This window comes from Hypomesus nipponensis, chromosome 11, assembly GCF_054491055.1.
Source record: "Hypomesus nipponensis isolate SF chromosome 11, ASM5449105v1, whole genome shotgun sequence".
In the NCBI taxonomy this organism is placed as follows: domain Eukaryota; kingdom Metazoa; phylum Chordata; class Actinopteri; order Osmeriformes; family Osmeridae; genus Hypomesus; species Hypomesus nipponensis.
The window spans coordinates 8,790,269-8,815,306 of NC_140371.1; the positions used below are offsets into that span (position 1 = coordinate 8,790,269).

The 25,038-nt window shown below is 39.7% G+C and overlaps 1 protein-coding gene across 1 annotated transcript in view; it reads right to left on the bottom strand.

Annotated features, from left to right (window-relative positions):
* LOC146267973 (CUB and sushi domain-containing protein 1-like) overlaps positions 1-25,038 on the bottom strand; it is a 268,877-nt gene that overhangs the window by 125,618 nt on the left and 118,221 nt on the right. Inside the window, exon 2 of the mRNA XM_084708968.1 lies at positions 14,851-15,067. Within this exon, the coding sequence (XP_084565094.1) occupies positions 14,851-15,067 (217 nt within the window). The remainder of the gene's footprint in view (positions 1-14,850; positions 15,068-25,038) is intronic.

A 25,038-nucleotide genomic window follows, 5' to 3' on the forward strand; every position in this document is an offset into this window, starting at 1 on the left:
GTGTAAGAGATTAACTGCACCTGTGTCTTGCTAAGTGTCTGTGTTACAAAGAGTACCATGCACCTGTGTCTAGTTTAGTTCTTTAGTATTTATGGTTGCTTCACAGGTGTTAGTGTCTAATCATTTTTTGGTCTGGTCCCATCATGTGAGCAGTCTGCTCCTTATGTTTTATTTGTTTGGGTTGATTTAATAATCCTTGTTCTTTTGATCCTGCTTGCCTGCTCTCCTTTATATGGGTCCACGTTCTCTGCCGCACACACGTGACAGAACAGAAGAAAGTAGAGATAAGTAGCCCACTAGTGTAAAGTAACACAAAACCCTCCTATCCTTCCCAATTTTTTGAGTCACCAGCCGCCACTGATGTAGACACATGTACACATACACTACACTGAAATGCAGTTTACCATATAATATCCGGATGGTGCTCTCCATTAATGGGTTGCTATGCTCTAATATTGGGTGTGGATATACTGTATCTAGTATATACATGAGCAGGCTAGAGAATCATAGTGTTGAACATCTGTGGCATCTGTCATGCTTTAAGGTGAGCATGCTTTGGAGCCTGTATTGCTGTAGTCACAATATATTGGTAGATCCATCACATGGCCCAGCAGGCAAGACTCTCCTTGACTCTCAGCACTACTGCATCAATCACAGGAGTCACACACACACATATACATTCACACTCAACAAAGACCCTGATTCAAATACGTACTCCACACCACCCCTCCACCGAAGTCAAATATCCTACAGACCAGTTTACAATCTCTTTATTTCTCCTTTTCTATCTCTATTACACATACAAACACATTAGTATTTTTCTATCTTACTGTCTATCTCCATCTCTATTTAACTAATTGGCCAAGAACAAGGACCCACAAAGGATCTGGGGTACCAGCTAATGCTCCAGGATACAGCTAAGGCACTGTAACCCTAACCCTACTATAGTCTAATGCTGTAGTAAAGCTAGAAAAAAAAAGGCAGGAGTGTCTAGTACAGTGGTTCTTAACCCTGTCCTCAGTGAACCCCTGTCCTGTATGTTTTAGATGTTTCCCTGCTCCAACACACTTGATTCAAATGCATGTTAGTTACCAGGCTTCTACAGATCTAGATAACGACCCTTTAATTTGAATCAGGTGTGTTGGAGCAGGGAAACATCTAAAACATGCAGGACAGGGGTTCACTGAGGACAGGGTTAAGAACCACTGGTCTAGTACCTCAGGTATGTACACAATATTTCTTATATGGTGAAACATTTGTTGACGTGAAACCGATCTTGATTAAAACCACAAGTAACTATAAAATCTTCAACTGATTAGGTTTATGTAATTTATCCAGCCATCCAGCCATCTCCATCTGCTTATCTGGGTCGGGTCGCGGTGGCAGGCTAAGCAGGGTATTCCAAACGTCCCTCTCCCCAGCAACGTTTTCCAGCTACTCCTGGGTGATTGAGTCGTTCCCAGGCCAGATGAGATATATAATCCCTCCAGGGAGTTCTGTGTCAACCCAGGGATCTCCTCCCAGTTGGAAGTGCACAGAAAACCTAAAAAGGAAGGTGCCCAGGAGACATCTTAGTCAGATAACCGAACCCCCTCAACTGGTTTGTTTCGACAGCAGCGGCTCTACTACAGAACAAGCTGCACTTAAGCTCACATCCACAATGAACAATGTATCTAAATGGCTTGCAGATTCCTGCCTTCATCTGAATGTTAAGAAGACTGTATGTTCTTCAAAAAAAAAGGGCTTTCAAGGTATCACCGGAACCAGATGTTTATGTTGCTGATAAAAGGCTACAGGTAGTATCCGATTTTGAATATTTAGGAATCTTTGATTCTAATCTCTCCTTTAAAAAACTGGTAAAACATGTAACAAATGTCTTAAAATTTAACCTTGTGAATTTTAGATATAAGAAACGGTCTAACAATGCAGGCTACAAAATTCTATTTTAATTAGTGCTGTCAGTTTAACGCGTTAGCGCCGTTAACGCAAACCCAAATTAACGGCGTCAATTTTTTAATCACGCGATTAACGCTCTTTTTGGCCTAGCAAACTGTCGTTTTTTTCACACGCTGTTGCAACAACTGCCGACGTTGGAAAAACAACACCACACCGGATCTAGCTAGACCGGAAACAAAACAACAGGAACGCCACACACGCTTGTTTGGCTTGCGAGCCGGCTAAAGAGTAGTAGCAGAGCCCGTTTACAGATATTAGACATTCTCTGGTAGTAGGCTAATGTTACGTTTTGAGTGGATGGCGAGCGCGAGACGCCAAAATGGATGCCAATAAGATTCTGAATGGAAAGTTTACTTTGGGAAAAAGTTCCCAAATGGTTCCATTGACAAGACCAAAGTGATCTGTGTGTTTTGTTCTTGTAAACTGAGCTATCATCGCAGCACGTCCAGTCTGAAATGCCACTTGATGGCCAAGCACACAGCTGATGCGATTCATGCGAATTCTCCGCCCCCTCGTCAAAGCCAGGCGATTGCAATGTTGTTTTCAATCAAAAAAAATATTTGCATGAAGCAATCCGAACCACTTTTCCATGTTGATAAGAGCATTAAAATTTGAAAAAAGAATGGGACAAAAAAAAATTAAGGGACATTTAGAATAGATAAAAATGTGCGATTAATTGTGATTAATCGCGAGTTAATTATGACATCATTGCGATTAAACATTTTGATCATTTGACAGCACTAATTTTAATGCAATGGTTATCCCCCATCTGACCTACTGTTTAACCAGCTGGGCACAAGCCAGCAGCACAACGTTAAAGTCTATCCATATTCTCCATAAACAAGCTTTAAAAACACTTGATAAAAAAACAATAAGTCACCATCACCATCATATCCTCATCAAACATAATATTTTGAGTTGAGAGAACCTTGTTAAATGTGTTTGGTTTTTAAAAAAAATTACGGTATGGCTCCACTTCCGCTTAGTGATTTTATTAAACAGCGTACTCAGAATGGCAAACACTAGATCTGCTTCAAAAGGTGATTGTATTATTTCACATAGGTCTAGCTCTTTTAGCAAATCAGCATTTTCTGTAATTCAGCACACACTTGGAATGCTCTGTCATCACACATACGCACAAAAGACACATACAAAACATTTAAACATAGCCTAAAGAAATGGCTCATACCAATCAGGCATGAGCACTGATGTACTGTTTGCTTATATGTGTGTTTGCCATGTTGATGTATGTTATGTGCCTCAGTGCTATATATGCGCTTGTACTGCAAGTACACTTTTCTGTTGCTTATATGTGAACTGGGTGTGTCTACGTTACTGTATGTTTATTGACTTATTTCAACCTTAGTATGTTATTTGATATTTTGTAATTTTAGGCTGCCTTTAAACATCTGGCTGGGGACAGCAGATGAAAATTAGCCTCTCTTGCTATCCCACTTGTATCCACAATCAATTTTTTGGTCTTATCTATAGGTGAGGCTTGATTAACGTAGATCAACTGGTAAATCTGACTTTGCCTTTCGGCTCCGCTCCCTCTCCCTTCCGACGGTCTTGTACAATGCCTGCATCACTGTTGACGCTGGATCAATCCACCTGTGAATCTGCCGTTACTTTTTCCCATCATTCGTGAACAAGATTCTGATATACTTAAACTCCTTTTCTTGGGGCATCAGCTCACTCCCAATCCCCACTGTTTTCCGGCAGAGAACCATGACCTTAGACTTCGAGGTGCTGACTGATCCTCATCCCATCCGCTTCACACTCGGCTGCAAACCACTGCATGCTGAAGGTTACGGTCTGATGAAGCCAGCAGAACCACATAAGCTGCAAAATCCAAAGGCTCAATTCTGAGGTTTCAGAACTGGAAATTCTCCTCACCCCTGCTGCACCTTGAGACCCTGTCCATGAATATCACAAACAGGATTGGAGACAAGGGGCAACTTTGTCCAACATACACTGGAGACGTGTTTAGTGTTAGTCATACCGGGATCAGATGGCTCATAGCAATGGCTTAATTGTTTCCGAAGACCCCTGGGCCAACCAAACCCAAAAGGCCTCATTCTTTAGCTTGATATCTTCCTTCATCAGTGGTGTCCACCAGCGGGTTCTTAGGTTGTTTGATGATTTTATGACCACAGATCCTGCCAGCCGCCTCTACAATAGAGTATTTGGACATGGCCCACTTGGAGTCCATGTCCCCAACCTCCCCTGAGGTGCATGCAAGTGAACATTTTGTACTCAAAGTTGATGTGTTAGAAGCAGGAAAAATGGGCAAGGAATTGAGAGACTTTGACAAGGGCCAAATTGTGATGGCTAGATGACTGGGTCAGAGCATCTTGGGCTCTTCTAAAACTGTGATTCTTGCCTTTGTAACATCTCGTCTAGATTATTTCAGTGCTTTTATTTTGGTCTCTCAGTCTTCCCTCTGTTGTATATGTGATAGATTGATTTTGTGGTTGATTTATTTTATTTTGGAAGCTAATCAATAAGTTCAATAGGTATTTAAAACAGTAAAAGGGGCATAAAATGGTAATTCATTTATATATGATGTTAATCTATGATCGACGATGAGCCGTTTGAGAGTTGTGATTGATTAATCATGCCTGCAGAAGCCGGTAGGGGGAGTTGAGCTTTCGGTCACGATGCCTCATTCTCAATGCAGCTGCCAGAAGGGATGCATCGTGTCCAAGAGTCTTCATTGATATCTCCCCTTTTCAGGTACAAAATGTGTATTTGTGCTCTTGAACTTTAGAATATGTTTAAAGGTCACATGACATAAACTTCACTTTAGGAGGTTATTTAACATTAATATGAGTTCCCCTAGCCTGCCTTTGGTCCTGGGTGTTCTTCTCCGCCTTTTGAGAAAATTAAAGCTCAAATGCTCCATTTAAAAATCTGCTCCTTGTGACGTCACAAGGAGCCTCTGCACAACCAGTAGCCTATCTTAATTTTATTTTTGCATGTGTGCGCCAAACATTTCAGCCACCATTGTTTCCTTAACTTGAGCCAATACAAAGTTGGCCTTGCTGACCATCTGAAATTAAATTCTGGATCAGTACTCCTTGGTCCAGCTACTAACCTCGGACAAGTAAGTCAACTAACGCTATATAATTTTGTAGCTTACTATATGGTTACCTAGCTTGCAACCCTTAGAATCTGGCTGTAACATTAGCTCTGCAGCTATCAGCTGAGGTACTGTCGCTAATGTAAAGGTGGAAAGCATCAAGGATGTGTGTGAATACACATTCATTGTTATGTGGATAACGTTCTGCTGTTGGTGTTATGGCGCGCGCGATATCCGCCTTTCCCCACATTGAAATGACTGAGTGTACAGCTCTGCAAACCAGGGTTATCAGATGAGAATGGGCAAATTTGAGGCATCTTACAGCAACGGGTCTATGAGCCATTGCAATACATCCACTGTAAACATTAGCGCATGGTGCCGCCTCTCTCCTCATTTAGCATTTAAAGCTACAGACACAAACAGCACGTTCTGAGGAAAGCTCATTGTGGGACTACTCGTAGTGGCTATAATTTTGCACCAAGGCTGAATTTCGGGAAAGAGACTTCAGATACAGTATTAGGGGACCACTAAGGCCTATATAAAAGCATCCAAAAACAGCATTTCATGTGACCTTTAATAAATTGTTTTTTGTTTGTTTTATTAACATGTCAACCGAATGTTGAGTGTCAATATTTGTATTTGATTGTTAGCTGATACAGTAACGTAACGCACCTAGCTAAACTCTGTACAAAGTGGCATGAGAATAACACGTGGTGTATGCATTTTGATAGCAATGAGCTCACTAAGACGTACGGAGGTTATCAATGTGTATGGTTAATATTGACAATGTTTGTGGTGAATTATGGACTTGTGGTGGTGTTCATTTCTGAGTTAACCATAGTAGGTAACAAGGAATAGAGGAGACAAATGGCTAGTAATGTTTTGCAATATATCTTTAGTTAATGTTTATTTACTTGTAAAAAACTACTGGAAGAAAATAAGAAAATGTGATTAGCAAGTTGACTTTGGAATGTATAGGATATGCTTATTATTGTTTCAAATTGTGTCATGTATCTATTGAGAGAACTTTTGTAACTATGTAAATTATTTTGAAAATAATACAGATTCTCAATGCAGCTGCCAGTAGGGAATTGTGCAATGGGCAGGGTCCCCGGCCACTAGGGAGCCCCAGCACAAAAAACAAAATAACATTTTTGATGCATTTATTTAGTCACGTGTTGTTGCCGGTATCAAAGCATGCAAGACAACAATGGCTTTGCATGAAGGTGATGTAAAACGAGTTTGACCTGCTTAGCCAAATTGACTTCAACAATTTGATTTGTGACTTTGCCTTAAAAAAAAGTAGACGAGTGGACTTAAACTAGTCCCACACTGATTATCTAGCCTATGTTCTTTTCATTAGGTGGCCACAGCCTGATCATTAAATTGTTCAATCGAGTTGTTATATGTGTTTGCTGGGCTGTGTGTGCATGCTAGACTGCAAGTTCCAATGTATTTGGGTGCGTGCTTAGTGGCGATTTCTTTAAGAATGCAGGGTCAGAAGCTTCCCCTAAAATTTCAAAAAAATAATGGTCGAATATTTACTATTGCGTTAACATTTTAAATGCATTAGAACACGTTCATATCGAAGAAGAGTTTTCAGAATCAGCAACATATTAGGGCTGCAACAACGAATCGATTTAAATCGATTATGAAAAGCGTTGGCATGAATTTCATGATCGATTCGTTGTTTCGCGCGATTATTACGCCACACAATACGTCGCGGAGATGATTAGTTGAGCACGGAGCGGAGGTAGAGGAAAGGCCATCAGAGAGACGTTAAGTAAAGTTGTTCTGAAACAATGGGGGAGGCAGAGAAATCAGTATGACTTAAGTCTTCCAAGGTGTGGGAGCATTTCACACTAAATACGTCGAAAAGGTTTGTTGATTGACCGAGGAAAAGTTGGTTTCATATTTGACATTCGTTTCACATTCGGAAGACAATACTTTGCAGCATCGCGTTAGGGACCGGGTGAAAACTACCCATACCATTTCGAAAAATGTAGACTTTTATAATATTTTTATGAATATAAAACCTCAAACAGACACCAGAGTATCTTTATGTCTGGTATACTTCCACAGCCTTTACTTTTTCAATGAAGTTTCAAATAAAATGATAAAAAATCACTCATCTTTGAAAATAGCTTAATCCTGGCAAATGGCAAAATTAACTTTTTTCAAAAAATCTTACATATACACCAAATTATTCTAATAAAGTATGGCCCATTCAACCTTTCAATTTTCACAACTGTTTTAAACAAAACTCAAATAAATTATTCATCTCTGAAAATGGCATTAAATCCACGCTAATTTTAATAACTTTTAACTTTTTTAACTTTTTCAAATTTGAGTACCTGTTTGTGCACATTCTGAAGATTTTTTGCACTGTGAATTTGCAATGTCAGTTCTGTTTTTGAATAAAGGGTTGGAAATTAATGCTTATTGTTTTTTTATCCGATTCATCGATTAATTGAAAAAATAATCGACAGATTAATCGATTACCAAAATAATCGTTAGTTGCAGCCCTAATGGCAAGACGGAAGCTTTTACTTTAAAAGAAAAACATCCAAGCCCGACTGAAGTTTGCAAAAACCAACATAAATTATACCAAAAGCATGTGGGAAAATGTATTATGGTCTGATGAAAATAAGGTTGAACTTTTTGGCCATAATTCCAAAAGGTATGTTTGGTGCAAAAACAACACTGCACATCACCCAAAGAACACCATACCCACAGTGAAGCATGGTGATGGCAGCATCGTGCTTTGGGGCTGTTTTTCTTCACCAGGGCCTTTAAGTCAGAGTAGAGGGAATTGTGAACAGTTCCAAATACCAGGGGTCTCATTTATAAACTGTGCGTAGGATTTTTACTAAAAGTGTACGTACGCCCAAAAGCCTAAAATGGAATACACACACAAAAATTCAGATTTATAAAACCGTGCATACGCACACCTGTACGAAATGTTCCTTTTATAAGTAACAGATTACCCACAAGTGTGCGTATGTGAATCAGCATATTACCCCTCCCTGAACACACCCATTTTTAATGGTCAATGCAAAGCACCTCATGAATGCTAGTCTAGTATCTCATGACCCTGGCATGCGATTGTTCTTCACGGTGAATCATGGTGACCAAAAAAACGAAAAAGCGAAAGTTCTCAGACACCTTGCCTATTGGTGGAGGCCCACATGTGGAAAAACACATTATTTGGTGGCCCGTGGATCATCAATAAAAAAAACCTGCGAGTCGCGTCAACTGTGCCAGACGATACCCGGAGTCGAGATACAATTTGAAAACAAAAGCTTTTTGTTATGAACAGTAGTCTATTTAAGTCTGGACTGATAACGAGGACGTAGAGTGTAGCGATTGCACGGGAGCTTAACGACTGTATTTCCAGTTTTTGTTGTTCATACATCTCGCCTAGGGCGCCGAATTTGCTAGGACAGGCACTGGGACAATCTGATGGTGAGGAAGTGCTGAATTTTTATTTAAAATTTGAGTTGGATTGTTAAAGGTGTTTATGGAACAAGCATCACTCAGTACAAGCACAAATAACACTGCTGGATGTAATCTTCATGATAATCATGAAATTGAATGAAAAAAAAAAACGTGTGAGTAAAACAATATATAAATATTACGAGTAATGTTCTTCCCACATTCAATTTCTGCAGTCTGACTACAGTACGGTCATCTGCGTCGGGAATTCCAACTGTTTCCAAAATGTGCGTAGGCCTACGGGAGGGTCAGAGTTTGCGACGAGGACCGCACATTCTTCCGTCAAGTTTTTTTTTATTTATTTTTTTATAAATTACAACCTTTGCGTGGAAAGTGGCGTACGCACATTTTCAGCCCCGTTTTGTGCATACACAAGCTTTATAAATGAGACCCCAGGACATTTGGCACAAAACCCTCAGGCTTCCATTAGAAAGCTGAAGAGGAGGTTCACTTTTCAGCACGACAACAACCCAATGCATACATCCAAATCCACAAATGCATTCCCTCACCAGAAGAAGATTAACAGGGTGTCTACAGGTATAAACAAGTTACATTTAAGACTTTAAGACCTTTTAATACCACTTCTAAATGAAATTTAAGACCAAACTTACAATGGAAATACAAAAATAAAAGTGGAAATATACAGTAATCTTTCCAAATAAACACTGATGTCTGTTCAAAATGACCAATATAGGAAAATGACAATTGGTTGAATTTAAGAACATTGACTAAATGTGTGTAATTGCACAGAGGTCAGATGTCATTGTTGGCTCTGGATTTCTGGATTGTAAAGGCCAACTTATACTTCTGCATTTTTACGGACACGCACACAGGGAACGCCCTTTCCATCAAGGAACCCCCTCTCCGAACCCCTCGGCGAGCTCTACGTGCACCTCCTGATTTTGCTGACTATCCGTTCGCCATTTTACCGATACCCCTTGGCTGTGTTATAGGCCGTATTAAGAACCTCTTGCATCAGGGGTGGGGGTGGAGTTGCCGTGACCAACAAGAGAACAGAATCCTTTGACCGCCATTGTTGTAAGTTTTTACAATTCATATTTCAGCTAAACAGTACATGTAAATCAGCATCTGAATTAAAATGTAACGAGAAATGGGCAGTGTCGTTGCTGAAAATGTGCTTATTTTATTGATGAAACGGTTCATTTGTAAATTTGCTCCGAAATCTACTGTTCTGGCGGTGAATTGCTTTCAGTACGCAGAGCTAAAGGATCTTGTCTATCACGCAATAAGTGATTAATTCGGGTTCATGTTCAATTCTGCTAATTATCCTTGCACCTTTCGTAACAGGTTGTTGTTGTCAAAACGGACAAGACATGGCTATGACAGACTTCCTGAAGCCTGTTCCAGAAATGCTGCTCAAAAAAGCTGGTCTTTAAATCCCAAACCTGACTTGAATTAACGTAACAAGTCATTTGGGGCTAAAGCAGTTCCATAAAGGCCAATTCTAGTTCACGTAATCCGTCTAATTCAAGTCAGATTCATGAGGTCAAGATAATTGCGCATGCACCCTATTCTTAAAGGGGCAATTGACTGGGTTTTTGGGGTATTTCACACTGTTCCTAATGGGGCCCGAATAGGGTTAACTAACTGTCGTTATTCAACTATGACAAGGTAAAATCGGTTTTGCAGTCAACTGCCCCTTTAAGCAGCCTGAGAGGTAGAACATGGATCATATTGATCCACCACAGCAAAACGCAATGTTCACGGCCACGTGAACAATTGACTGCAAAACCGATTTTACCTTGTCATAGTTGAATAACGACAGTTAGTTAACGACCAGTATGATGTTGTGCTAACAGTTATTAGCAATGCTAACGTTTCCTGTATAATATAGCATACCAGGTAGAATGCTAAATAAGTTTCTACACACATCAAATGACTCTAGCTAGACTAGTTGTAGTCGGCATTAGAAGGGAAGCTTCCGAAAAATAGCCAGAAAACGAACAGCAGTCTGGCTTATTGCTAACGCCTGTCTAGATCATCTATTTGAAAGAACTGGAGAAAGGCAGGTGCTTGATACAGGATACGGTAGCATTGCTAGTAACTGTTACTAGTAACACCTAGACTGTAGGCATGTAAACAAGTTTAGCTTGCTAACGCAAGAGCATAGGTAGAATGTGATAATTTAGCATAGTTTATTGGCAATGGGGCTAACGTTGATTTATGTTCCTGACTGTGTTTCATTCAAATAAATAACCTGTGTAATGTAAATCTACAATTCACGATGCATGTTTGTCCAGATCTTGGTCATGTTATTTTTCAGCAAGTTATTTAGAGCTAGCTAGCTAACTGAAGCCGAGTAGAATCAGGATATGGTTTGGTTGCTAAGCTGTAGCCTAACGTTCTACCCACCCAAGTAAATCCAGTTTGCTTCAACAACAGAAGTGGAAACAAGTAATGTTATCATTTCAAATGATATATAGTAAATCTGTTGAAAACAGTGTTGTGTAGACACAATAGATTTATTTGCGCGTTTTTATTTCAAGTCTCCAACTTCGGTGTTTCAGCGAGTGCTGCTGTTGGCCGTGTTGCGTTTTTGCTCCCCAGCTTCACTCGTTGAAAATCAACCAATCAGCGCGCAGCTCATGTAAATATTAATGAGCATACCATAAAAGGGGAAAAGCTCGTGTTTTTTCCCGGAAACATTTCAGAGGATCTGTCAGTGGGCATAGAACAGCACCCGGGCCATTTTCAACCCAATCAATGTTACATACCCTATTTGGAGACCTTAAGGAACAGTGTAAAATACCCCCAAAAAACAGTCAATTGCCCCTTTTAAGGAGATTTTCTATAAATGTAGCCTACATATTAAACTGAGAGTGAAGAAAGAAAAAAAAAGAGAATGTCCGTGATAAATCATAGTTTTTTCCCTTGGGTCAGTGTTACAGGAATGTCTGGTTAAGCAACAACATGGGCTAAGCCTGACAGTTAGCCTGCCCCCGACCAGGCTAGTTTTGCAGCATACGTTCTTGTTTAAATAACATAAGCCTGCTCCCGAGCAAGTTTAAGCTAACAGACTTGTTGCTGATATCAAGTCCAGGATGAGCGTCAAAGAACCTAACAATGCAAGATCATGACAAATTGTCAATAATCAAATCCAGCTGTGTTAGTGACGCACGACTAACGGACCCCTGGCCTTCTCCTAAATTAGAAATGAAGTATATCTATTTTTCAATGCCCACACCCCGCTACAGTGCCCTAGTTTACTAGACAATTATTGGACAAGCAACATCAGTATATTGCCAGTCAAACTAAACTAGCCCGAGCTTCAGAATACCTCAACTTGAGCACAGCCTTACCTTGGGATATCTGTGGAGTATGTTCCCCTCCTACCACAGCCGTGAGCCTCTCCCTTACGGTAACTTCATTCTAGAAGACAACAGGCCCCAAAGCCTACAGCACTCCCCTGAGATTGCTGGTGGACGTCCTAGAAGCCAGCTTCAGAGAGCATGGCTGAGTATGTTGGATAAAATCTCACTCAAATCAAATCTCTATCACTTCAGGTGTATTCAAGGTACAAGGCTGGATTGTATTAAAGGAGATTCTGATACAGAATATTAAGGGAAGTGAAGCTGTAAAATGGAAATCTGTTGTTACATGTTGCTTGGTACATGTTCATATTTAAGAGTATGGCCTTGTGCAATGTGGCATTCCCATGGACCTCCTCACTGCGATGATGTCTGTGGATTTGCAGTTTGTGCTTATCCTGTACATATAATGTGGCAGAAGCAATTACAAGACTGTCACAAGCTGACAAGCTCACAAGCTCTGGTGTAAATTGTCTGTGCACCAGGCTTCTAACACTGCACTCTACAATGCTATCACACCCAGAACTCACACAGAAATTAAGGGACTTCTGTCTGTATCAAGTCTACATTTAATGGCAGCATTTCCCGGTTTAGATATTCCCTGTTTGCTCATCATTGTAACTGTTTTTCCAGAAAAGTACAGTAAGGGCTTTAATTGGAGCCGTACTATAACTATGCAGCCGCCTTTACAATGTCAATTTTTACTAGTGAACCGTATGGAGTACCACTGTGTTCATTCTCACACTTCTGTTGTGGAAATACTTTTCTTAGAATACTAATACTAGCTTCAATATCAAATGTGGCCCTATTTTATGATCAGTGGGATTAGCTAAAACTGGTCAAAGATTTGAACAATTTATTAAAGAGCTAGTTTAATCATATTTACCACCTATTCCTCTTTAGATGCAGTTTATAGCATAACATTTGTTAGTTATCTTTCTCTCTTCAAATGTTTATATAATAGAAAGCAGCGTATAGAATTATCTGAGCGCAACAATAGGCCCAACAGGGCGGAGACACTTCCCCATCCTACCAAAGGTGACTTAGTGATGCTAGCTTGACTCCCTATCCCCAGCTCTGGATTTGTTCAAGTCATCTTTGCCTGCCCTATTTCCCTCCCTGAATGTAAGCTATTCTGTTCTATATGTATGCTGCATGTAATTATGATAAAGCACAGGAATCTAGGTTTCACTGACACCTGGTGGTCAGATGTGGCCATCCACTCAGTAGAAAGTAGGTGTAAGTATTAATTAGCCATTTGGTAACACACAATAGCTACAGCCCAGAGAACCCAAAACAATGGGTTAGGTTAGTATGAACATGAATCCTGCGTTAGATTAGTATGAACATGAATTCTGGGTTAGGTTAGTGTGGATATGTACCCCTGGTTAGATTAGAATGGATGTGAATCCTGGGTAAAGTATAGAGTCTAGGTTATTACAGTTATTATGAATTGTGTCACACCATAAAATAATCTGTTTGGAATGATGGGAGGATGGATCATGGCTAATCACTTTCTTAAATAGGCTGATAGAGAAAATGACTTAATTACTTGATTAAATTGAGTGATATTTAATATCATAATCCTTATTCATAATGAAGATAACAATTCTTCTTTTGAAGAGGATAAGGGAGCATTTTATTAAGCCCTCTAGCAGGGCTTCCCATAACAATTAATATCTGGACAGGCTTTTAACCAGATAAAACTCTTCAAAGACCAGGGGTCTCATTTATAAAGCTTGCGTACGCACAAAACGGGGCTGAAAATGTGCGTACGCCACTTTCCACGCAAAGGTTGTGATTTATAAAAAACAAACTTGACGGGAGAATGTGCGGTCCTCCACGCAAACTCTGACCCTCCCGTAGGCCTACGCACATTTTGAAAACAGTTGGAATTGGCGACGCAGATGACCGTACTGTAGTCAGACTGCAGAAATTGAATGTGGGAAGAACATTACTCATAATATTTATATTTTATTTTCCTCACACACGTTTTTTTCATTCAATTTCATGATTATCATGAAGATTACATCCAGCAGTGTTATTTGCGCGTGTACTGAGTGATTCTTGTTCCATAAACCCCTTGTACAATCCAACTCAAATTTTAAATAAAAATTCTGCGCTTCCTCACCATCAGATTGTTCACTACGGGAGTTCAGGAGAGGGAGATTCCCCGACTGCATGGAATACAGGATAACATCACATATCCTACCTTTAGATAACTGCAGAACACAGTGTATAACTAAATATATTTATTTAATACTGTGCAAATATCCACATGTCAAAACTGGAAATACAGTCGTCAAGCTCCCGTGCAATCGCTACACTATGTCCTCGTTATCAGTCCAGACTTTAATAGATTACTGTTCATAACAAAACGCTTTTGTTTTCAAATTGTATCTCGACTCGCAGTATCACTGCCACAGTTGACGCCACTCGCACAGTTTGTTTAAATTGGTGATCTACCGGCCACCACATTTTCGGAGTTTTCGGGCTCCACCAATAGGCTAACAGTGTCTGAGAAGAAGCTAGTCATGCGCTATGATTCACCGTAAAGAACAATCGTATGCCAGGGTCATGATGAGATACTAGATTAGCATTCATGAGGTGCTTTGCATTGACTATTTATGGTTAAAAATGGGCGTGTTCAGGGCGGGGTACAATGCTGATTCACGTACGCACACTTGTGGGTAATCTGTGATTTATAAAGGGAACATTGCGTACAGGTGTGCGTACGCACGGTTTTATAAATCTGAATTGTGTGCGTACGCCATTTTAGGCTTTTGGGCGTACGTACACTTTTAGTAAGAATCCTACGCACAGTTTTATAAATGAGACCCCAGACCTTTTTTAAATTGTATTTTCAAAGAAACAGTAGGTTTACGACTAGGTTGTATTTAGTAAACATAGTAGATTATCTAGCATGAAGCACTAGGTAATGAATAAATTGTAGAAATGTAAGCACGAACACAAGTTGCAGTTGCGTACCTCATCTTCAAGTTGCCAGGCAGCGGCTGTCCATCATAGACAGAGACTATGTCAAAGTCTTCCTCCAGTGCAAAGGTGTGGAAGGAGAGCTGTATCCTGTTCCTCTCTCCTGCGATGACCAGCCAGGTGCAGTTAGCATAGTTTGGGTAGCCATGGGGGAAGCCGGGACTCTCAATGGTGCCATTTAAACCTTGAACCACACCACCACAAGTTTGACCTGCACATGAAAACCAGACATGAGGTATACATGTTTGTGAGACTACCATAGATAGATATCCCATAGATATTTGTATTCTTCCATTACACATTTATAGGAGGTAATATACACACTGCTGGTTCTAGGATTAGACCTGTAAACAGAAGTGACACCATCACTATCAGTCACGTTGTAGCATTGCCCTGATGTGAAGAATGTCCCATTGTTCAACCTTTAGTGAGCTGCTATTCCTATTGTCTCTGTAGAGTTTTGCAGGACAGTCAAAGACATGCCTTTCTGTTCACGTGAAGTGTAAAACTGCTCACATCAGCACACTATGAAGGGATAGCACAACTTAATGAGAGGCCTGCTCAAAAACGGACTCATTCATCATACTCAGACATGGTACCCCCATTTCAAAGTTTACTATACTCTGTCACTATGCCATCACAATACCCCCAACCACCGTCAAGAAGTAAAACATCAACATCTCACAATCCATGAAAACATCAAAGCGTACTCTTGCCACCTAAGCCTGAACCTTATCCCATTCATCACCTCATAGAGAGACATGTATGCCTTGACGATTGTTAAGTGAACCTCAGAGGTGAGTGAACAGTGCCTCTGTGGTAGGTCAATATAATTTTTGCTTTCTACAAATCACGGAATCCCAACATTAAAACTAAAACCTTAATATTCACAAATAAACACAGAATTTAGATACTCAAAATGTATTTATATTAAATGACTTTCCAATCAAGTTAGTGATATAATGGTTTATTATATGGCAACGACGGTACAAGCTTTCTGATTGGCTAATGGGTAGTCATGCCAGACGCGTATTGCCCTCCTCAGCGGTCAATACGGCTCCGTATTGCCCTCTGACGTCATCTTCAAAATGAGCGACGAGTCAGCTGCTGAGTTTTACTATCCAGATGATGCTGAAAAGATTTGTCATCGAAAGTGAGGATGAAGACTAGACTCTATAAAGACATTTTAGCAAAACCATGTTGCCTGCTTTTTATCAAAAGTAACGAGTTGCAAGGCAACACATGAAACACAGCGTGAGAAGACTTGAGAGCTAGCTACAATTAGCCTAGAGGTACCATTTATTTTCGTTTACAAAATGAAAAGAAGCTAAAAATGCCATATAATAAACTACTTACTAATCAGTTGCAGTATTAGGAAATCATTTATATTAGGGACACATTAATTAAAAGCACACTTGTGTTGTGCTGTTGTTATTAATGTAATTCTGCACTCTAACAGGTATGTTAATTGTTTTACTTACTGATGCTTTCTAAAAATATCTAATGTACTGTTAATAGCTTATTTACCACTGGTTTGCAACTATTAAAATACTTACTGTACATATGGAAAACAAATAGTCTTATAAATTGCAATATTAAATATAAAAAAAATCATTTTAAACAATATTTTACATGCTTAATGTAGTGTTTGATAATATCTCAGTAATGATTTAATAGGGTATTTTTCATGTTTAAGCAGCAATTTTAAGCAGTTTATTATTAACTAATTCTTTGTTAATACTTTATAGTATTTAGTTATTATAAAGTGTTATATAATAATATAATGAAATAGTAATTTACATTAGTTCTTTGGAGGGTTTGAACTTTTAAGTCTAGACAGTCAAAACATGCCTACTTAGCTTATTGTTCACACACCTCAGTGTAGTTAACCATTTCTGGACAAGAGTGACTGGCACAAAGCCAATGTGTTATTAACTACTTACTAACCGAGAGTGAGGTCATGCCGGGAAATATCAAACCTCGGCTTTGCCGTATCGATACGTTCCAGCCTCAGTTTGATATTTCCCGGCATGACCTCACTCTCGGTTAGTAAGTAGTTAATAACACATTGGCTTTGTGCCAGTCACTCTTGTCCAGAAATGGTTAACTACACTGAGGTGTGTGAACAATAAGCTAAGTAGGCATGTTTTGACTGTCTAGACTTAAAAGTTCAAACCCTCCAAAGAACTAATGTAAATTACTATTTAATGACATTAATGATTCATATATTTAACATGTAATAATCAGTCTCATCTTTAGGAATGAATTTGTGTAGAGCCAATCGTAACATCAGTGAACACTCACGTCAAAATATCTTTACAATGAATTTATTCAAGTAAGGTAAACAGATCTTATGAACAAGTTAGATTATGCGTTTGATATGAGATATTGGTTTCAATGAACAGAATAAAATGGTCTAACTTAACGAAAGACAGAAATTGTATGGATCAGAAATCATAAACATAGCTCACACCTATGCCAGGGCGCGGAGGAAAGAGCGTTAGCCATAGTTACGTTTGATCAGAGGTTGATCAATGAGGTTGAGGGCGGTTTGCGCCAAAGGTCCATTTGAAGAATCGGAAGTGAAAGCGCAGCTGCGCTGCCGAGTCATGTGGCTGAGTCTGCGGGATCTCAGTCAAGTCGCAAAGATAATTGCGTTTTTGGTTCTTCTGTTGAAACGTCCATATAGTGTCGCGATCACTACAAAGTTGAATCTCAGGACAAGCTTGGGGAAGTCCTTTGGAACGCCAATCCCGATGGCATTCATGCCATGGTTGGTTTCGCTGGAGTTTTGAGATTCATGGTCATCTTACAGTTTTATACAGTTCAGAGTTCGAGGGAGGACCTGTCTGGGGTCAGACGTTGATTGAGGGAAGCTGGGTTGTCAACTTCCCCCTCCTTCCTTCACACCTACCAAGGGTGTGATCTGGTCTCTGGCTGGTTCATAAGATTGTTCAAATATTGTTCTGGACAACTTGGTACTGTTACAAAATATAGTTGAATGATTGTTTTATTATGAGAGCTTTGTGTACATACCAAGAATGACGTGGTCATCTTTCAGTAAGAAGGAGTAGTTACTAGAATCAAGATTTCAGTGAACACAACATTAAAACAAAGTAACAAACATGACACAAATATCCCTCTCATAATTCTCCACCTTGTACTCTCATGGTAAAGGGGAAGTCTGAAGAACTTTTCTCAAAAGTTGTATGTTGTTGTATCAAGCAGGCCCTTTGAAGCTTGCAAGCTAGCAGGAGGGCTGAGATTGGGGAGGTCCCCCCCAATTCTATGGTTCCTTTGCATTGGCGTTTGGTGGGTAATCAGCATACTGAGGGTGTCACAAGGGCTGATTAGGTTTGTCTGATGTGATTGAATCACTCTTCAGGTGTGGCAAGATGTTGGCTCTGTGTGGTCTTGCTGACCTCACTACAGTAAGTACAGGTAGGTACATTGGAATTATTTGGTTCAAACCTCAAATATATGAACAAATCCTGCGCTAATAATTCCTGATCTATATGAGCTATTTATTTAACATTTATAAATTATCTGCTACATAAACGGTAGCAATGTCAGAAACTACTATTTCAGTACCCAAAGGATAAAAATACCTTGATCAAAAACACTTGATTATATAACTGATGAACTGAGGCGTTTCACTTGTGCTTAGGTTAATTGCCAGGTATTTATGTCTCTGTGTTACTTGTCTCTGCATTCAAGCTTGAAAGGGTTTCCTGTGCTTTTGTCATGTCTCACGAGCCTGTTAGAATTTGTGTTAGGGGTGCTTTGTTGAGCATCCATACTTTGGCTAATACACAGCAAGCGTGGCATCTGTGGTGTGATGACGCTGACCTTGCAAAGAAAGCAATGTGGTGCCTTGGCGGGAAAAAAAAAAACTTTTGAATCTCTTAGTTTTTTTTTCTAGGACATTTATATAATCTCAGAAAACAGTTTTTTCACGCAACATACTTTTTTCTCTGAATATTACCCCATTCCCCAGCTCCGTATTTAGATATATTTTTTTTTTACAATGAACCCAAATACACCATCATAGAAATCCGATTTTTATTAGTACAGAAAATTTTTGTATTTTTGAAATCCGATTTTCAAAAGAGCAGAAAAGATTTGTATGCTTATGCCTTCCAAAAAAGAAATCACACTTTTAGTTGTGAGATAATCAACAACTGTATTTTATAAGGTACTGGTTACTTATTGAGAGATGTTTCTCCAATAGCAAACATTCAGATTTGGTCCAAGTTTAAACAGCTGTAATTCAGTCATATTTTGACAAATCAAGGTGAAACTTTGCACGGTATTTAAGGGGTCAAGTCATTTGGACCTTTGGTTCAAGAAAATATGAAATTGGAAGGGGTTCGCACAGTCACTGTACAGGAAAATCCATCATGGCGGACTTTATGGGTCCTTAAGGCTGTCTTGTTCCTCATGAAAAATGAGGCATGTACACCAAGTTTCAGAAGAATTTGAGTTATGGGGCAGAAATGCCATCACTTTCAAAATAGGACTTTTGGAAGTGGCCTGTGGAACCCCCTAAAGTCGAATGTGGCCCATATTTGGTGTGGAGGTATCCATTTGCCTGTAGTATCGATGTGCCAAATGTTAACAGTTCTGTTCAAATCATCTTTTGGGCATAAGGTTACAAGTCAGTCTCTCTTTGGTCCGCTTTGTGACACAGGTTAAGAAACGGTTGACATTTCAAGGTGAAATTGAATGAAATTGTGCATATTATTTCAGAATGATGTCATCCTGTTTAACTAAACAGATAATCAAAACTATGACAGGCCAAAAGATTATGGCTGGATTCAAACTTACGGCCTTATACTTTACAGGTCACCATCCCAGCCCTTGAGCTATTCTCAGTGTTGAATATTGTCAGGTTCAGTTAATATTTTAAAAAGTAAGCTGTTTCTCCTGTGGTAAGCATTGTCAGATTCAGCCAACATTGGAACAGCTCTAATTCAATCATATTTTGACATACCAAGGTGAAATTGTTTAGGGTACTTCTGAGTGATGTCATCTTGAACCCTATTAGGTTTGAAGAACCAAAGAAAGTCAAAATTATATTTGATTTATTGACACAAAGAAATTGAGGAAATTCTTTCAGCCATTTTGTATTTGATTACCTGTTACTGTATATTGTTACTGTAATAGTTCCGTTGCTGTATATTGTTATTGTTATAGTTTACTAGTTGGAGACAATGGGGGACTGGTTGTTTTCACCCTTATTCGTATAAATATAACCTATTTTAAAGTTGTTTCCCCCGGAATAGATTTCATGTTCCAACCAAGGGGGGCTGTCGCTGTCTTGGTGTGTGGGGTTGCATCAAATACCCTCTTAGCTTTGTTAAATTGCTGCACTAGTCCACACTTGACCGGTGGGGATCTCATTCTATTATGACTGTAACTGTTAGCATTCTCTAATCCCTGTTCTCCTCTCTTTCCCCCCCACATATCCCTTGTGGTGTGGGGGGTCTGAGCTGTCAGGACCTGCCTGGTCGTCGGTCTACCAACGCTGGACCAGGTCGTCAACCGGAAACCAGTCTCCATGACAGCCAACAGCGAGTTTCCAGGTCCCATCCAACGTCTATAAATCTGAACAATGGATTTTGTGTTTCAAAACCCATTGACATTGTATGACTATGTTTAGCTTGTGTTCTGCTCATTTATCTTACCAACCGTCTCTGGAGGAGGGGATCCCTCTCTGAATTGCTCCTCCCAAGGTTTCTTCAATTTTTTCTCCCGTTGGGAGTTTTTCTGACAGTTTTTCCTTGTCTTCCTTGAGGGTTTAGGTTGGTTGGTTGAGGAGCAGTTCTATGGGCGTATGTGAAGCCCTCTGTGACATGCTTGCGTGTAAAAAGGGCTGTACAAATAAATGTGATTTATTTCTCCCAAGTAACGTAAACATTCTGCCCGCAAACACGTAAATAAGCTTGATATTTATCTAGGGGAAATGGCTAATTCAAAAGAAGTTTGCTGGAAGTGATCATTGTCAGTAAAAAAAAAGCCGACCATTTGGTCTCAGTCTCGAGCCCTGCATGGAGAATCTTTGAGTCAGCTAGCCTAGCTGATGTTGCTAGCCAAACTTCACTGAATGTGCCGGAAATTAAAAACGTTTATTTTGACATAGTTTAGCCTGTGGCATTGAAGACAGCGACGCACCACACAAGCTTGAGTTTAAATACATTACTTAATGTGACATTACTTACTGCACATGCAAGTCTTGAATTGACCGTTCCCGAAACTCCTCCCTAGAACAGCCCTCGTCCAATCGTACCTTAGCAACCGCTACTAAGAGAAGGTCCGTCAAGCTTTGACTCGGAAGCAACATGGTTAAACGGTGTGCCTATGGGACGTGTCGATCTGACACTAGATATCCCAAAAGTTTAGAGGGAGGTGTGGTCTTTTTCCATTTACAAAGAGGGAAGGTGCCGGCGGTGGATAAAACAGTGTGGGAGACTCCACTCCCAACTTAATTTAGAGAACATCACCAAACATATAGCACATGTCTGCTCCAAGGTAACTAGCTAGCGTTAAGCTGCTAGCGAACGATATCTAAGATGTTAGTTGAGAGAACATCCCCAAACAGTTATGGTTCATGTAAACTAGTATTATTACCACTACTAGTGCATAACTAGTGACTCCAACAAATTTGTTAATGTTAAAATCAAAATGTTAATGTTAACGTCTGTAAAATTGCAAGCTGATGGGGGGGGTAAGGACGCTAAAGATTTAATTAAACAGATGGACAGAATCACCAAATTTACATTCAAAGTGTGGTATGACACCACACGTAAATATAAATTAGAGGGTGATCTCAGACTACTTAGGTGGGCAGCCTATGACAAACAATTCATTCCAAACACTCTTGACCAGAGATTCAAACAATGGATACCAAATGGAATAACAGAACTGTGTACAGTAACAAAATATGGTAATTTCATAAGTTTTCAGCAGATGAAAGACAAGTTTGCATTGTATAACCAGGATCACTTCAGATATTTGCAACTAAGGGACTACTTTGAGAGGGAGGTAAAACCAAATACAAACCAGGACAAAAATTGTGTAATTTCAATTGCAATAGGAACATACAACTCAGGGAGGTACAGAATAATATCTGCATTGTATCAGCAATTAATGGAGAGTAAAGGGAATTCAACCCTATATGTCAAGCAGAAATGGGAAAAAGAGTTGGGTGTGAATATTTCTGAGGATGATTGGCTGCATATATGGAGAACCCAGCAATCTACTGCATCATCACGTACATGGAGAGAACACTGTTGCAAGAATATAATAAGATTTTTTATCACTCCCAAACTTAGGAGCAAATTTGTAGCAGTGTCCCAACCATGCTGGAGAGAATGTGGTGGGTAAATGTGAATCATGCTCATGTCTTCTGGCTCTGCCCAGACATTGTTCAGTTTTGGGAAGATGTGCACTTGATTTTGGCCAACATCCTGGGTTACGAAGTACCTAATTCATGTATAGTATTGTATTTTGGTAATATGGCTGGAAATATTGTGGCAAGAACAGACAGATACTTGTTCAAAATCTTGATAGCGGCCTGCAAAAAAGCCATTACAAAAAGATGGTATAAACCAGCTCCCCCAACTCGAGATGAATGGCTGAAAATTGTGAGTGAGATGTATGTGATGGAACAACTAACACACAGATTAAGAGTACAGGCAGAGCAATGTGAAGAGAAATGGGTGAAATGGACTCTATTTAAATGTCAATGACAGGTTGATGTTTGAAAACTGTATATGTCTCAGGATCACTTTGTGGAATCAATGCAATCCAGCATGTTCATGGTTGTTTTTTGTTTTTGTATTATTTTCTGTCAGTCTTGTGTGTTTGTTTACTTTTCTGTTCCTCTGTATCTGTGACAAAACTTTGTAAAAAATAGTGTCAAAAAAAAAAAGCAAGCTGAGCTAGCTAACGAACGCCAGCAAGTTGCCAGGAGCTTTAAAATACTGTATCAATGTTGAACAAAACGTCCCAACATGCCATTATAAACTTATTTTATTTTAATCTTGTAGAATTTTGTGGGTGGGCGATCTATTCCTGAGTATCCCAACCCTGTGCTTGCTGTTCAAGTGCCTGGCCAGACAAGGCTACTTCAGACCTGTATGCTTTGGCTTCGATTTTTGTTGTTTCCCCTTCGTTGCTAACTTTAATATTTTGAATATATCCTTCCACTGCATATTGCAGTCCCTTCTGCCTGGATCTGGGAGATATCGCAGAGGTATTACTCCAAAAATCCTCATTCACACTGACAGCTGTAGCGCTTATCCCCGTACTCACTATGGCTTTTGGGTTGACAGTTCCGGGAATTGTGTCGGAGGTAGCATTAATAACTAAGGGGGCGTGGCCTGGGGAACGGTCAATTGCTATGCTGCTGCCAGTACACCACGGCACGATAGATAGTACTTAAGCTACTAGTACTGTGCAACAATCTATCCCATACAGTGCTGTTTCCATACAGCCTAGCACATATGTAGCCTGGCAAAATCGAACCAGCACAGGACACAAATATATTTTCGAAGTCTTTATTCTGGACTATAAAAATGGTGTTCAGCTAAAAAAATGAAAATAGAACAAAACCAGTAGACCAAGATACTGCAATAGTATTACGACGTGTACACTATGCGTTTCTTTTTACTTAAGACAATAGAGTGCAAAAATAACTACAGTGACTCCTGTATAAACAAAAATAATTCACAATTAACATGTGTACATTGATAAACAGGTAAATAAATGTATAAAGCTTAATACACAACTTTCTAACCTGTACAGATCCGTATCAAAGAAAATAATAGTCCTACGCCATGCGGCTACCTCTGGACAATGTATCTGATAACATCCGATGGAACACTAATATCAGTTTACAATATCTTCGGGATTTGTAGGCATACATTACAATAAATGTTTACACGTTGATATTTTATGCCAACAATCAACAATATATACATATTTACCTTTTAACACAGAACCCAGGCAAATGCGTGTTCAATGACCGTCAACATAGCTTCACGCTTTTCTCCACTTATTTCCCAGAGTTCCTGTGGTAACAAAATTCTGACAGTGCCATCTGGTGGCGTTAATAAGTACATACATTATCCCACCTGGCTACACATATATGCACGTCGTATCTACTGCGTCGTCTCAGTTACACTATCAGCCCAGCTACCAAGGGATGTCCTGGGGACGTTCGGTGACGTTCCAATTTGGTCCCCAAACGGTTATACCAGAGCCTGTTTAAGGAGAGCCTTGCCACTCCCTATTAAGCCCCATTGTACCGAATTTGGCTGCAGTTCCACCAGAAATCCACTGGGGGTGGTCGCGAGCGAGTGCATGTTGAATGGCAGTCTATGGAGCTATTGTCTATTGTCGTTGAGAAATCTCCGATTTGATTGTAGTTTTTGCATGTTTAACCCTTGTGTTCTCTTCGGGTCATTCTGACCCGTCAGTCATTGTGATCCACCGTCGTTTGCAACAACTTTACCGCATACAAAAACAAAGTGAAGCATTTTCTTTTAACCGTTGGGCTGTCTCAGACCCCCTACATTGCGAAGGTTAAAAGAAAATTATTTTTATTTGTTTTTGTATTGGGTAAAATTGGGTAAACACAACGATGGTTCGTTATAAACCTTTTGGTCATGTGACCCGAAGGCAGCACAAGGGTTAACATGGATTATAGGTTGAAAGTTGAATGAACGAGTACTTATGTCCTTTTGATTTCTTACAGGGTGAGTCGTTGTTGCCTATAACATGCTAGCATTCTGCTAATGAATGCTGATTGGTTAGTGAAGGACTGATACGACCAGAGCTCCCGCTTGATGGCATCCGAAGCGGAATCAGATTGTCAGAGCATTAGCAACATTAGCAACAACATTAGCAAGCCAAAACTCTTTCTAGCATGTGTATTGACAGGGAAAGCCTAACCTGACAACTGTGTTGTCGATGCCCTGAGAGAAAAAAGTAAGTGACCAGAGCTTGCCGTAAAGCAGTAGCTCTGGTCGTACGATGTGTATGACGTCAATGACATTTTCAAAAGCTTTTTAGAACAGAAAGGTGACTTTAAAACAATCTAACAGCCAGCAGTGTGTATTTTTTGCCTCCCCTTTCGAATTCAGAATTCAAATTACTTGACAAAAAAATATATCCTGA